Source organism: Orussus abietinus, unplaced genomic scaffold (genome assembly GCF_000612105.2).
Source record: "Orussus abietinus isolate OABI.00-Male unplaced genomic scaffold, Oabi_2.0 scaffold321, whole genome shotgun sequence".
NCBI lineage: Eukaryota > Metazoa > Arthropoda > Insecta > Hymenoptera > Orussidae > Orussus > Orussus abietinus.
This window is the reverse complement of record NW_019394473.1, coordinates 87,693-101,757: the sequence shown is the minus strand read 5'-3', so window position 1 is coordinate 101,757 and position 14,065 is coordinate 87,693. Positions and strand designations below refer to the sequence as shown.

Genomic DNA, 14,065 nt, shown 5'->3' with positions numbered 1-14,065 from the left:
AACAATGTACTTAATAGTAGTAGATAAGTAGATAAAGTCATATGGAGCGTCACGAGTGTTCTTCCTTTACCATCAAAAGCGAGCAGTGTCGGTAAGCGTAGGTAAGGCACCACTGTCAGCTGCCGCATGGTATTACCGTCACGAGTACGTGAGCCGCCAACGGTCACTGGTAGATGGTACCGTTATCGCGAGTGCGCGAGTTGAATATCAGAAATTCGTTGTGCCGCCCTTGGGGGCAAAAAACGGTGAAAGCTAACGTACGAAACCAGAGGGCAGCACAGGATGCGACTGCACGATCCCTTCCGTGAGCAATCTCCCAACTCATCTCTGTCAGAAATTCGTTGCGTCACCCTTGGGTGCAAAAAAGGATGAAAGCGTACGAAAACGTAGGACGTATCGTACGAAACCAGAGGGCAGCACAGGATGCGATCGCACGATCCTGCCCGTGAGCAGTCTCCCAACTCATCTCTGATATACTTGTGTTACATGGAACAAAATGTACGATAATGGTGAAAATATTTTATTCACATAATGTTACATTGAAAAAGATACCATGGAAACTTGACGCGATGGTTTATGAAAATTTATTTCTTCGGCGCGATGATACCTTCTAATTGCGTCTGGAAAATAATTGTATATGATAGAAATGTTTATTTTGTTTGACTTTGTTTTTTTTTTTTTTAAGAGGAACAATCGGCGTACCTTTAGCTGCTGATTCGTCTTCTTCAGGAACTGTATCTCCTCCATGTGCTTTTTTTCCTCGGCTTCCCTTTGCTCGGCCGCTCTTCTCTCGGCTTGCTCAAACTTAAGTCGCAACTCGGTTAGAGTTTTCTCCAATTCTGCTTTTTGCACTCGCAATTCCTCCGCGGTCGCGATTAGGTCTTCCTTCCCTTGTTCCGCCTGAGAGAGTTTGCATATAATTATCGACAGCAAGGCCCGAGAGGTGGTGAAATAATTTCTACCCACTCACTTGGAGAGCTTTTCGCATACCGAAGGCAATGCTGCTCTGATAGAGGGTCTGATAAGCGGCGAGAGTCATCCTTATCTCGTCCCTTACTCTCAGCAGGAGCAATCCGCGCTCCGCACAGTTGACCGTCACTTGTCGTATTAATTCGTCTACAATGTTTATATAAATATTTCGTGAGCTGTAGTCGATTTTTATATTTCGCTGAAATATCGAGAGAATTAATTCCCGCCCCGCGGTTGGCCATAACATTCATCGATTCGTCCGCAAAGTTTATTTAAATATTCTTGACGCGCAATTATAATGTCGAATTTTACATTTTATAAAAATATGTCAACAGGATTAATTAGCCCTGCTCAGTGGATTGCGACTTGTATTAATTCGTCCGTAAAGTTTATTTAAATATTCTTGACGCGCAATCAGAATGTCGAATTTTAACTTTGATTCGCCCGTGAAGTATGTTTAAACCTTATTAACTAGCAACTAATAGATCAATTTGATACCGAAGCATTGAGTATACAGCTCTCGTCGAACAGGACAGATCCCAGTTTCCCTGGCTTGTCGTTGTTGCAATCTCATGTCGAGTTGTTCTTGCAGATTAATGACATCCAATCTGGTGGCCGGCGTGCTCGACACCTGATTACACCGGTACACGTTATACAACATGTATATATATATTTTTTTAATTTATAATAGACCCTTCATACCTGTTGCGTCCACACCTGTCCCTCTTCCTCCCATTCCTTGGGTGGCAGAATGCCATTAAGAATTTCCACCGTCTCTCTGCGTACATCTACAGTTGGCACGGTAGTCTGTATCTTGCATGCCGTGGTTCCGACTTTCGATGGCGTGGATACTTTCTGGGACTAATATAAAACGTGCCGTTTAAAAAAACTATATAACAAAGATTGGGTGACCTATTTTAAATCCTCCTAAAAGTTAACCTTCTCCGGATGAGTGGTGACCAAGATCGGATTGTCATACTTGACGAGAGTGTCCATGGCAGGAATGACCCGCTGTTGCGTCGCCGTCGCCATGTTTGCTCCTTTTTCTTTTTGTTTATCTCGTAACCATAAATTCTCAGGAATAATCAGGGATAATAGCCCTTCAAGCTGAGTTCCCTGGTAATACTTAAAGTACCTTTGACTTTGCTTTCGACAGCGGGACTGTTTATCCCGACGTGGAGAACATGGTTACCATCTCTATGGTGACATTGACGTAAATAACCCCTAGTCACGGGGAAATAGTAGGCGCAATTCTAAAAACGGGCCCATCGAAAGAGTTAGATACTAGAACGTTGAAAATTATGATCGCTAAGATAACCATAAAGGGGCGAAGTGACTCCGTTGAACAGGTGCACAAGATGTCTAAAGACGAGCACAGTACACTTTATTTCTCCTTCGTGTTCTCAAACCTCCAAGTACGTTTTAACATAAAATCACCTTAAAGCTAGGAGCCGCTGCCTGGGGATCCGCGCAGTGAAATAAATAAATGGAAAGTGGAACCTACGGAGTCAACTTGCAAAATTGCGGGTAATGTCAATGCTACCTTTATAACATACTCGTGGCTCATTATACTCGGATATTTCTAGGACTGGGACCGCTGGACACCCCGAGACGATGGCGACGAAGTCGGAATAGGTAACAGAAAAGGAGAACAAAAAGAAATAAAATAGAGAAAACCAACATCCACAACCACATCCGACGAAATCTCCCGTAGACCTGCGCGCTACGTACATACTTTACGGTGGAAGTGTCCAGATTACAACGTAAACGCAACAACGTAACGGAATAACGAATACAAGTGACTTTATAGTTTGAGGAACAGTTCCCGAGCTTTATACACGGAGAAACGATACAAACGCCGTGAATACCGATAACCGATAACGAGCAGCCACAGTGCACTGCAAATAAGAGATGAGAGCAGTCGATGAAGAGAACCGAGCCAGCGAAAATAAAAACCCGCCAGGTCGTCGCAGATTCGCGATAACTACTCGACGACCTCTCCAAGGAAGGTTATCCAGCGATTAAAAACCGAAATTCACGAGGTGTCCATTCCGAGGAACACTCCGCACGTTCTACCGCCAACATCCAAACGAGTTCATGCACTTTGTAAATACTAGATCCGTTGACATGTGGCATGTAACGTCGTCGACGACCCGAGCTCGATCTGGACGTCGAAAAAACGATTCCGCTCATACGACGCGACTTACATACGATAACGTAATACTGCATTTAGTCCTTGTCGACCGCGACCGCGTACGCTGTCTATCATACTCGCTAGTCGACGGTCATAGATCCCTAACTACTAATCGCTAAAGTTCAAGTTTAGTTCACCAATGTCGGGATTTAGTTGCACGCAGCTAATCGCGACGGTGGAGGTCGAACAGGGACCCAGGAAGGGTACTTTTCGGCTTCCTCTGCTTCTTCCGGTCTCTTGGGACGTTTTCCCACAGTTTTTCGATTCATCTTCCCCGTTGAAAGGCGCAGGTTCGGCCCTAGAACGCAGTTTCTTCGTCAGTTCCTCGAGGACACTGGAAAATGCGCGACAACGTTAGCGCCGCGCGCGGCCACTGCCGCAACTACCGCGCAGCTCCTCTTACCGACACCGCGTTAGTCTCTGGTTTACAATAAATTCCCTACATAGAAATACCGCGACTCTTCGCCGACCAGTTCTTCCAGTTAGAAACGGATATCGGAATCCAGAAGATCCCCTCTTCTCCGACTTTCACACATTCCGGGTTTCACTTCCACATTTGTCGACCGCTGCCGAGTTTTCTCCGCGTCCTGTGGCTAAACAACGACCACTGGTATCGCCAGCGTCTGCAGCGCTCTCAAACGGCAGCGATTTAGGGTCGAAGTCCTGGAGAATCTCCGCTTCTTGCCTCTCCCTGGTTCCGAGCGCCTCGGTCGCCCCAAACTCGAGCGCCACCTGGCCTCTCGGTATTGAACTAAGCGTCGACGATTACATAGACACCTCGCGAATGTTCCTTGCGGTTAGGACTTTGAAAGTACCACAAATACTCGTCGCACCGGGTGGAATTACCATCCGCGAGGTTTCCGATGTGGGAATTACGATACCAGGCGACGCCCAGTCCTCGTTTATCTGAGAATAATTGGCGCGTTTGAATTTGCCCGATCACGAGTGTCGCCCATCCAAGAGCGGTTGGTGCAATGAAATTCGGCCGATTATGGATGTTAACGATCCAAAAGGCGATTAGCGCGATTAAATTCGACCGGTTATGGTTGTTATCGACCCGCGAGCGATTAGCGCAACTGAATATGGCCGATCACAAGTGTCGACGACCCGCGTCCGCGGTGACGAGGTCGATGAAGGTAGGTTCTTCGTCATTAGGGCAGCTTCTTCGTCGAGTCAACCCTCGGACTCGCTCCACGAGAGTTCCATCGCCAGCCTGGGAATGTCGCTGCTGGCGGAGGACTCGTCCTCGCTGCTGGAGGCCGAGGTCTCCTCCGAGATCATGGCTTCCCCGCCAGCCTCCTGGGGCTTGGGGCCCGACGTGGGGCTGCAGTCCCCGGTGCTGTTGCTGCCGGCCGCAGCGGCGACCGCAGCGGCCGCTGCGGCGGCGACCGCGACCGGGCTCGCGGAGGCGTCACTTCTAGGTCTCCTACGGACTACCGGGGTCGAGTTGAAATTCGGCGACCACGAGTCCGGCTTGGAGTCGCCGACAGAGACGCTCTTGGACCGTGTCCTGAGGACCACCGCGCGCTGGGTGGTCGATCTCAGCGAACTCTGCCTGGAGACGGTCGCAGCTCCGGGCGCCAGCTTCACGCCCATGGGCTGAGCCGTGGAAGCCGCGGCACTAGAGGTCGCAGGTCCGTGCCGCTTCGAGCCGAACTCACCTGGAGTTATAAAATTCTAGGTGTAATCAAACCAACTGAGAAAATGACCTCGAAGTACCGATAACGCGATAACTAATCGAGAATTTGTCCAAGGATTCGTAGAGATTTCATCGAGAATAATCCAGATTTATTATCAAAATTTCAGTAATGATTACCCTCAAGGCTTTTTCTCAAAATCGCCGGAGTCTCCCCATCCATCTTGATGTAACATACCGCGTTTAGGAGTCTAGTAACCTACCGGGGCTGCCGCTGGTGCCACCTCGAGAGGGCACCCCTGGGGCCGAGGTCGAGCCCGAGCCCGATCGGCGCAGCAGCCTAGAGGCCATCGCCTCGGGCGTCTCCTCGATCTCCAGGGTCCAGGAGACCGAGTCTCCCTTCTCGACCATGGACTTGATCATCGGCGATCCTGGCGGGGAGTCGTCGGGCGAGTGCGCGTGGTTTATGCGTTCAGGACCGAGGGAACGCGTCAGTCGCTGGGGCGGGGAGGCCAGCTGGTTCGCCAGGACGGTCACCACCTCGTTGTTGTGTCGCAACCTCCACTGGAGCTCCTCGTTCAGCTGCGAGAGCCGCTTGTTCTGCTTCGACTCCTGGTGGAAGGACTCCAGAAGAAGCTTGTTCTCGTGCACCATCTGCCGCTCGAACGAGTCCTTCGTCTGCAGCTGAGCCTTCAGGTCCTCGCAGCGCGCCTCCAGGGTCTCGGCCCGCTGCTCCAGCGCCTCCTTCACCTCTATCTCACGTTTCAGGCCCACCAGCTCCGTTCTTAGGGCCGCTATCTCCTGGCTTCTGATGTCCAGGACCGACCTGAGGGACTCCACTTCGGCGCGCAGGGCTGCACCCTGGTCGTGCACCGCCGAACGCCGGTCGCTCTCGGCATCTCTGCGCGCTGCTTCGGCCTCGTGCTCAGCGCGCAGCCTCGTCACCAGGGCCTCCTGCTCTGCCGCCGAATCCCTCAAGGACGTTCTCAACCGAACGTCGAACTTCGCCCTCTCGTCCTCCAGGATCGCCTCCAGCTCCGAAACCCTCTGTGCGTGTCGGGACTCCACTAAAACGGAAACGAAATATTGAGAAGATACATTCCAAACACATCAAACCGTAAAAATATTGAAAATATCAACATCTTCCAGACATCGCAGATAATGACTAGGTCAGTGTTTCGCGCCTATATATACATGTATATATTTGGCGCGGAGCTTTACCGTCTCTCGTAATAAAATAGAACTTTCCTCCGAACTTGGTGCGCACCGAATAATCTGAAACGTTAACACTAATGTAGGTCTTGAAACTTGCGAAACATCATTAGGTACCCCGTAATCGGGCGTTAAAGTTTAAAATTAATCGGTCCATCCAGTTTGGAGAATAGTTTTTTTTTATATTTTGATCTTTTGATATATATATATATATTTTACACTTTCATTAGACCTTAATATCTGCGGCGTTCGCGATCGGCGGCAACTTTGACTTTTTGGTGAAAAATGTCATTTCATTGACAAGTTCTTAACTGTTACACTTATAGTTACTGTTATGCGAGGTTATGAGAAGGGTCTAACGGGCGTCCTTAACATACTTGACGACGCGTGGGCGTCCCGGAGTCGTCAATTGTCTCGGCGTTGAAATTGATTGAAATTAGTCGTGGAGTTTCGTAATCTGGAGATATCCACCGGAAGGTGTGGCCGAATTTAGGAAAATCCGAGCGTTGGATGCGCTTCTTTCGAGGGCCCGGTTAATGCTGGCAGTGACATCCCTTTTCGCGACGTCGAGTAGGTTTAATTTCAAGGCGGCTTCCCACGCGAGAGTGCCGGCCTGCGCGGAAATAATTGACGCTCGTTTACGGGGCCGCATCGTAGCGGTGACCGCCCCACAATGAGATAATGCATGTACAACTAATAGAGGCCGGACGGTGTCACGTCGCGACGACTGTTCAAAACTCTACGGCGGAGTCATGCTCAATTTCACCAATCACTGCGAATAACTACATTCAAAAGACCCGGCCAGGTCTGCAGAACGGGGCTTAAAAGGTCGCGACCCTCTTCGTTAACCATAACGTTACCATTCTCGTTTCACGCGACGCTAAATTTCGCCATTACCCTAACGTACCGCGGGATGTTACCGCAACAATACCATATACAATAAAAAAAAAATAATAAGGCGCCGATATCTTCCCGAAAATAGCGTTACCACTTTTCGTTTCACGCGACACTCAAATTTCACCATAACCCTAACGTATCGCGGGATGTTACTGCAACAATACCATATACAATAAAAAAAAAAAATAAGGCGCCGATATCTTCCCGAAAATAGCGTTACCACTTTTCGTTTCACGGGACGCTGAATTTCACCATAACCCTAACGTATCGCGGGATGTTACCGCAACAATACCATATACAATAAAAAAAAATAATAAGGCGCCGATATCTTCCCGAAAATAGCGTTACCACTTTTCGTTTCACGCGACGCTCAATTTCGCCATAACCCTAACGTATCGCGGGATGTTACTGCAACAATACCATAAACAATAAATAAAATAAAGCGCCGATATCTTCCCGAAAATAGCGTTACCACTTTTCGTTTCACGCGACGCTCAAATTTCACCATAACCTCGCGGGATGTTACTGCAACAATACCATATACAATAAAAAAAAAATAAGGCGCCGATATCTTCCCGAAAATAGCGTTACCACTTTTCGTTTCACGGGACGCTGAATTTCACCATAACCATAACATATCGCGTAATGTTACTATGGTAATGCCAAATACTGTGAAAGATAAGGCTTCGACTTTTCCCGAAGATAGCGTTACCATTCTCGTTTCATGTAACGTTCAATTTCACTATATATATATATGGCATGATTACATATTGATAATTGCTATTTGGTTAGATTGCTGCTGGGAAATACGGTGGTACACGTTTGGCTCCGTTATTTCGCTAAAAGAATCGTTTCCCTTCTCGTTTCGCAACTTCTTGGTACTGGGGGTGCGCACAAAAAACCCATGAATGGCCGTTTGAACAGCGCGTTCTCCGTCCGTTGGATAAAGATCCTCGCTGTAAGAGAAACGGGGAGAGGAAAAAAAAAGAGGGGAAGAAAGGAAACTCACAATCTTTACGCAGATCCACCGCTCGCTGATGTTCCGCGCGCTGCACGTCGAGCTTTTCCTTGACTTCCGCGTGCCTGGCACGTAACTCTTCGACCTCGACACGTGCCGCGGTCCACTCGGTCTTCATTTTTTGGAACTCCTCCCGCAATTTCGGCGAGGAAAACCCGTCCAGCTGAAACGGAAGAACGAGCATGAGTCGGCCATTAAGGAGTGTGCCAGGAATCGGATCGTTATTAATACAGCGAGGCCTCGAGCGTCGCCGATTAAAAGCCGATCTTAAGAATCGATAAGTTACACAATGCCGATTACCCTTGCATGTAAATGCAACTTGAATATCTCAAATAGCACATAGATCCATGCAGGAACAATCGACGATCGGCTTACAAACTTTTATTTAAGGCCTCGGAGAATTCTTCGCAAGGCAGTAAGCGCTGGCGAACGTACCCGAAATCCAATATGGCGGCCTGTTCCACAATTTAATTCTCTCGACTTTACCGCTATACTTATGAGTATTGCTTTGCGAGGTGTCTTAGAAGACTCGCGTAATGGTAAAATCCAAAATGACGGCCTGGGCTCGATCGACTTTGCCAGTTCTTAGAGCTTGGGATCGCTGTTATCGCTATGATCGGCATTTTCTTCCTTCGGCGTTCGTCTTACCCGGTGGGCGAGGTACTGGACGATGACGGAAAGGGCCTGGACGGAGAGGTCAGCCCGCCGCAGATATATGCTCTCGTAGGAGGGCTCCGTCTGCACGCCGCGGTCCTGGGTCTCCACCAAGCTTCTGCTGCTCGCCGACGAGTTGGCGCTGCCGGCGGTGCTGTCCTTCGAGGCTCGATCTGCGAGCAAAAAAATCGACTTCGTTATTTCGTCGATCCGAATCTACCCTTCTTTCTCTTTCGTTTCAGTTTCTAGTTCGAGTTTGGATCCACTTCGATCCTCCGTCGATCGGCGTTCACTTACGTTTGGCGTCGTCGTCGCGACCGGAGCGCCGCGCCGCGGGCGCGCGCGGAGCTACCGGGTCGCTCGACCGCCGCGCCGCGGTGGCCGGTCGCGGAACCACCTGGCGTCGGTGCGCCGGTCGTCGGTCCCACGATCGCGATCGCGCCACGAGAGTCCCTCGAATCGCATGGGCTACGTTTCCATTGCACGCCAAGTCTATCATTTAGATCTCCGCGCCTTAACCTTTGTCGATACGGAGAGGGAAAGCGTCCATTCGGCACTCGGAATTCTATTCCAGCATCGAGCCTGCCTAAAGTCGCAGTTTCTACCCCTAGACTATTAAATTTATGCACAGTTCTACGCGTTAAAAAATACTCCTCTTCACGCAACTCTACTTAAAATGATAACCCTTACGCCATAATTGCTAAACACATATCTGACAGACATTCCCAAGTGAACTGCACGTGTTATTATGATTTTGCGAAATTTTTTTTGGAATCCTTGTTCCTGATTTTAATAACCATTACGACTAAAAAATCCACTTCGCAATCTTGAAAGGGTTATGTCGAGTCTACGCAAATCATGTTTCCGTGTATTCGGTGAATCACTTCGGAATTAAAAGCGACGCAAAATCTCAGGGTTCGGGGATTTGGAAGATCGGCGGCCTATGGCCAGGTCGCGACGTAGAGGGTCGACCCTCTCGACGGGGTCGCGCTCGCCCTTGGCCGCTCGGCCGCGACTCGATCGCGAACTCGTTCCTATCGAAGCGGGACAACCGGCCGAGAAATACTCGACGACGCGTTGGCCAAGTCCACGAGCCGACTGAATTAGCACGAGCCACAGGCGGCCGCCTCTCGCCCCACCGACCGCCATTCGAGCCCTCGCTTAAAGTCCACCACGCCGACCGGAATCGTCGACGACGACGGTCATGATCGAACACCGACATGATCGAAACGTCGATGACTTCCACTTAATGGACAAAAACATCCTACGATGCTTTTATACCTTCGTATATGAAATCTGACGAAAATTTGGAGAGGTACTGATTTTTAGCGAGAAACTCCCAGGTCACTCTGTGGACGACGACGGTCATGATCGAACACCGACATGACCGAAACGTCGATGACTTCCATTTAATGGACAAAAACATCCTGCGACGCTTTTATACCTTCGTATATGAAATCTGACGAAAATTTGGAGAGGTACTGATTTTTAGCGAGAAACTCCCAGGTCACTCTGTGGATGACGACGATCATGATCGAACACCGACATGACGGAAACGTCGACGACTTCCACTAGATGGACAAAAACATCCTGCGACGCTTTTATACCTTCGTATATGAAATCTGACGAAAATTTTGAGAGGTACTGATTTTTAGCGAGAAACTCCCAGGTCACTCCATCGACGACGGTCACGACAAAAACGTTTAAGACTTCTAGTGAATCGTTTGGATTCTTGCGATATATTTTACATATATTCGTTTACGAGATCAGGCAAAAATTTAGAAAGAGACATCGAGAAGCTGCTCGATAACTGGGTATGAATCTTAGAAAAGATGAACCCCTCGACTAAATCTCAAATATAACAAATGAAAATAAATTTCAAAATGGCGTCCCCTCAGTGTCGCAAGACCGTCTAGCTATCTCAACGCATCGCGTTTAATTTCTAACTAAAGACCTTCCCCAGGGCGAGGAAAGTCAGCCGACGAGTGCCAAAGATCGGAATCCCATTCAAGGCTAGAATTTCTCCGGCTTTTCCCGAGGTAGGAGAAAAGCTCCCGGCACGGGAAACGAGTCTCCGTTCTCGCATGCATAGTCCGTCGTCGAAGCGCACACTTGACGTCATAAAATCTCGCATTGGAATTCCTCAAGAGTTACATCACACGTTATTGTGCCCGCAGAAGAGCGAAACATCGTCCTACAGGTGCAGCCTTATTTCCCGTCCATCTTATGGTTAGACATTTCAACTCAAATCCGAAATTAGAGTCATAGTTCTAGGGACCGTTTCGGTCACGAGAGCGAAAATGAGCCTTGACGGTTTCAAGGCCAATACGCGATCGGTTATTTCGAGGCTGTCGCCCAAACGTTTTGATTTCGCGTTACGTTAAGAGGTGACGAAAGACCGACGAAGAGGGTCGACCGTAGTTCTAGATTTCGAAACATCCCACGAAAGTAGACCGGTATATAATCATCCATCGAGTCTCTAAATCGCGCGCTAATCAGGATAATGCAGACACCTGCGTAAGTCGGTAATCGTTTTTACCGCCGAGCACCGATTTCCAATTGGCGTTTCATTATCGATAGTAATCGACGGGATGATTACATGCATCGGAGGTCTTGTGCGTGGACCGTTTACCCGGTCTCTAATTGAACAATTACAGTTGGCACATCGTCGACGACCGACAGGACGTTATCAGTCATCGATTACTGTCAATAACGCGCGGGATAATTTCAAATCTCCCGGCATATTCGCTGTTAATCTCATCCGATCTCTCTGGATTGCAGGACGCAGTTGCAGGGTGCACTTCCATCCACTTTTCTGGGTACATACCCTTGGTAAGCACAGAGGTTCCATGTTGAAGAGTCTTCGGCGAGGTGTTGCACGACAGCCTCCTCGAGACCGGCGGCTTTCGCGGCACGGTCGGGCTTTTATCTGGAAATGGAGTCCCTAGATTACACGACATCCCCTAGGACAAATTGTCCGACTCTCCAAAAGGATAGAAAATTCTCACCAGGATTATTTTTCCCCGAGTCCAGGCAGCTTCTCTTCACATCCACGTTGCTGGTGCAGGCTTGCTGGTTCGTCCTCGTACTGGGGGTCTTCCTCTGAGAATCCAACGCGCAAGGGGACCTCTCTAAAAAAAAACGTGCAACGTTAAATCAGCCCGGCAAGAGTAGCGGAAGAAATTCAACTCTACACCCCACATGGACACAGCCACACACCACGGACACAACAAGCGAAAACTCTTGCAACAGTGGAAGAAATGAGACCGCAAGTGATGTCTTAATCTAGCAGGAAAGGTCGATGAAGGCGAACGAAGTTCGTAGGCCGTAACCGAAAGGATCGCAAATCCGCTCCCCGCTATTTCGTCCATTAACGAGAAAAATCCGATTGTACATTTCTGCGAGATAGACTCGGCTGAATTTAGCCCCGCCATTGTTGCCGAGGCGCTCGCACGATTTCCATTAATACCGGAAACAGAGACCGTTACAAAGATTCGTGGGAAGCCGAAGAACAAGGGAGTCTCTCTCGAATTGCTGGATGTTTTCTTACGGAGGTATGTCGGCGATGGGTCGCTGCCAATTCCATTATTGTTGACGACGTTGACGTTGATCTCGGTGCCGTCATCGTCGTCGGAGTCACCGTCGACGTCATCGTCGTCGGAGTCGAACAGCTGATCGCGGAATTGCTCCGCGTAATTGCGCTCGCGAAAACCGTTGCGACTCGTGTTGCCGTTTCTGTCATCGTCAAGAATGTCGTCGACAGTGATGAGTTCGCCATTGCTGATAAGGTTGCCCTTGCTGGTATCGATGCCGAAGTGGTCGTCAAGGCCGTTGTTGATGTTGACACGTTTATCACTATCGTTAAGACTGTTATTGCCGTCATCGAAGTCGTTACCGCCGTTGGAACCTTTTTCACTGCAGTTAAGGTCATTGCTGCTGTAGTTAAGGTTGCCACTGCTGCCGTTTAAACCTTTTTCACTGGAGTTAAGATAGCCACTGCTGCCGTTAAGGCCATTGCTGCTGCGGTTGAAACCCTTATCGCTACCATTAAGGACATTGTTGCTGCCATTAAGGCCACTGTCGTTGTCTTGACTCCCATTACAGCTGCCGTCTCGATTGCTGACACCTTCGACAACGTTGTTGTTCCTCGACTCGTCGATCGGCTGACCAATTGGTCCCCCAGTTGAATTGACGATCGGAGATGCGCGCTTCGTGGACGGCACCGATGCTGGCAGCGATCGTTGCTGAGAAGCTGGCTCGATTCGTAGGCTCGATCGAGTGGACGGTTCGCTATATTCCGGACTACCCAATCGTTTTTTTGTACTTCCTAAAAATACGAGGTGCGAATTTCATTCGTGCCTGGTGAACGCATCCGGCCGAAGCCGGCTCTTCCACGTGTCGAGTTAGTACCCGGTACTTGCAATTAGTATCGTTAGTACATACCAAGGAGAAAGTACCGCGACGGTGGGCTAGTACGTCGAGTGGATGCCCATCGGGTCCAAGGAAAAAGTTAACGAGCGTTTTTCTGAACATTTTCATTCAACATTTTCTCATCCAACTTTCATCCCCCTAAGCGTCGATTAACCCTTTGACCAGCGACGCGGATTACAAGGTTAAGTACCGAAAGTTGAGTATTTCTAAATTTGCGATAATTAACCCTAATTGGATAATAAAAAGAGCTTCAAGTATAGTTTTAAGAGTACTTGAAACTTATCTAATTCGTTATCAAACGTTTTTATTCCGCGAGTAAGCCGAAGCCGGGTTTAGCGAGAAGTGAAGTCAATCCCCGGGTTATCGCGGCATCGTTCATGGGAACCTAATAATTCACACTAACCGGCAATTAACCTTCATTTTTGCCGTTCCAGTCGCGCTTTCTAGCGTGCGAAAGATACGGGACAAATGCGGCAGATAGAGCGTTCCCATTTGGCGGTAGAAATTGCGGCACCGTCTGAGATATATCCAGTTGGAAAGGTGTTGGTTTCGCCTCGTGTGCCCTATTTACGGTACGGCGATCGAACTCGTCGATTCTATTTTGTTAATCCTACGGAGTGGCCGAGCGCGGCTTTTATCGTTGATTATTAACACCCGCCGAGGGAACGTTCCAATTCTACAAGAACTTTGGGAATTTCAAAATGGCCGCGATGACCGGAAGAGAGCCAAGTGGACGTAAAAGATCTCTCAGGAAAGGGAGAGAGTAATTAAATGATAAGTATACATAAAAACTTCGACTCGACAATTAATCGAGATAACAGCGACAAGGTGAAGAGACCCCACGCCCAAGATATCGAAGATCAACATTAAAACAAGAAAAGAAAAGTCGGTAATTAATTGCAGTCATCGCGGTAATTCAAAATAGCCGCCACAAGAGGAAACGACCAAGTGGATGTAAACGATTGACGGTAAGAGACGCGAGGGTAATTAATTGATAATTAATCGAAGAGGCCACAACGTCATCAAGGTTCGCCGATTAAAGGGTTAATCGCTA

The 14,065-nt window shown here is 48.7% G+C and overlaps 2 protein-coding genes across 2 annotated transcripts in view; both read right to left on the bottom strand.

Moving 5' to 3' along the window:
- Positions 1-535: 535 nt before the first annotated feature.
- On the bottom strand, positions 536-2,120 carry LOC105702901 (33 kDa inner dynein arm light chain, axonemal). Its single transcript, XM_012430847.1, has 6 exons — positions 1,909-2,120; positions 1,672-1,830; positions 1,468-1,600; positions 971-1,116; positions 703-900; positions 536-620 (listed from the first exon to the last, which is right to left on the bottom strand). The coding sequence occupies exons 1-6, from the start codon at positions 1,999-2,001 to the stop codon at positions 585-587; spliced, it is 765 nt and encodes a 254-aa protein (XP_012286270.1). The 5' UTR covers positions 2,002-2,120; the 3' UTR covers positions 536-584.
- Positions 2,121-2,330: 210 nt separating this feature from the next.
- The window catches only part of LOC105702909, a 30,222-nt gene continuing 18,487 nt past the window's right edge, over positions 2,331-14,065 (bottom strand). The window contains exons 9-14 of the mRNA XM_012430866.1: positions 11,589-11,711; positions 11,408-11,509; positions 8,575-8,753; positions 7,918-8,089; positions 5,063-5,866; positions 2,331-4,824 (exon numbers count right to left, since the gene is read on the bottom strand). Coding sequence (XP_012286289.1) covers positions 4,337-4,824; positions 5,063-5,866; positions 7,918-8,089; positions 8,575-8,753; positions 11,408-11,509; positions 11,589-11,711 — 1,868 coding nt within the window. The 3' untranslated portion in view covers positions 2,331-4,336. The remainder of the gene's footprint in view (positions 4,825-5,062; positions 5,867-7,917; positions 8,090-8,574; positions 8,754-11,407; positions 11,510-11,588; positions 11,712-14,065) is intronic.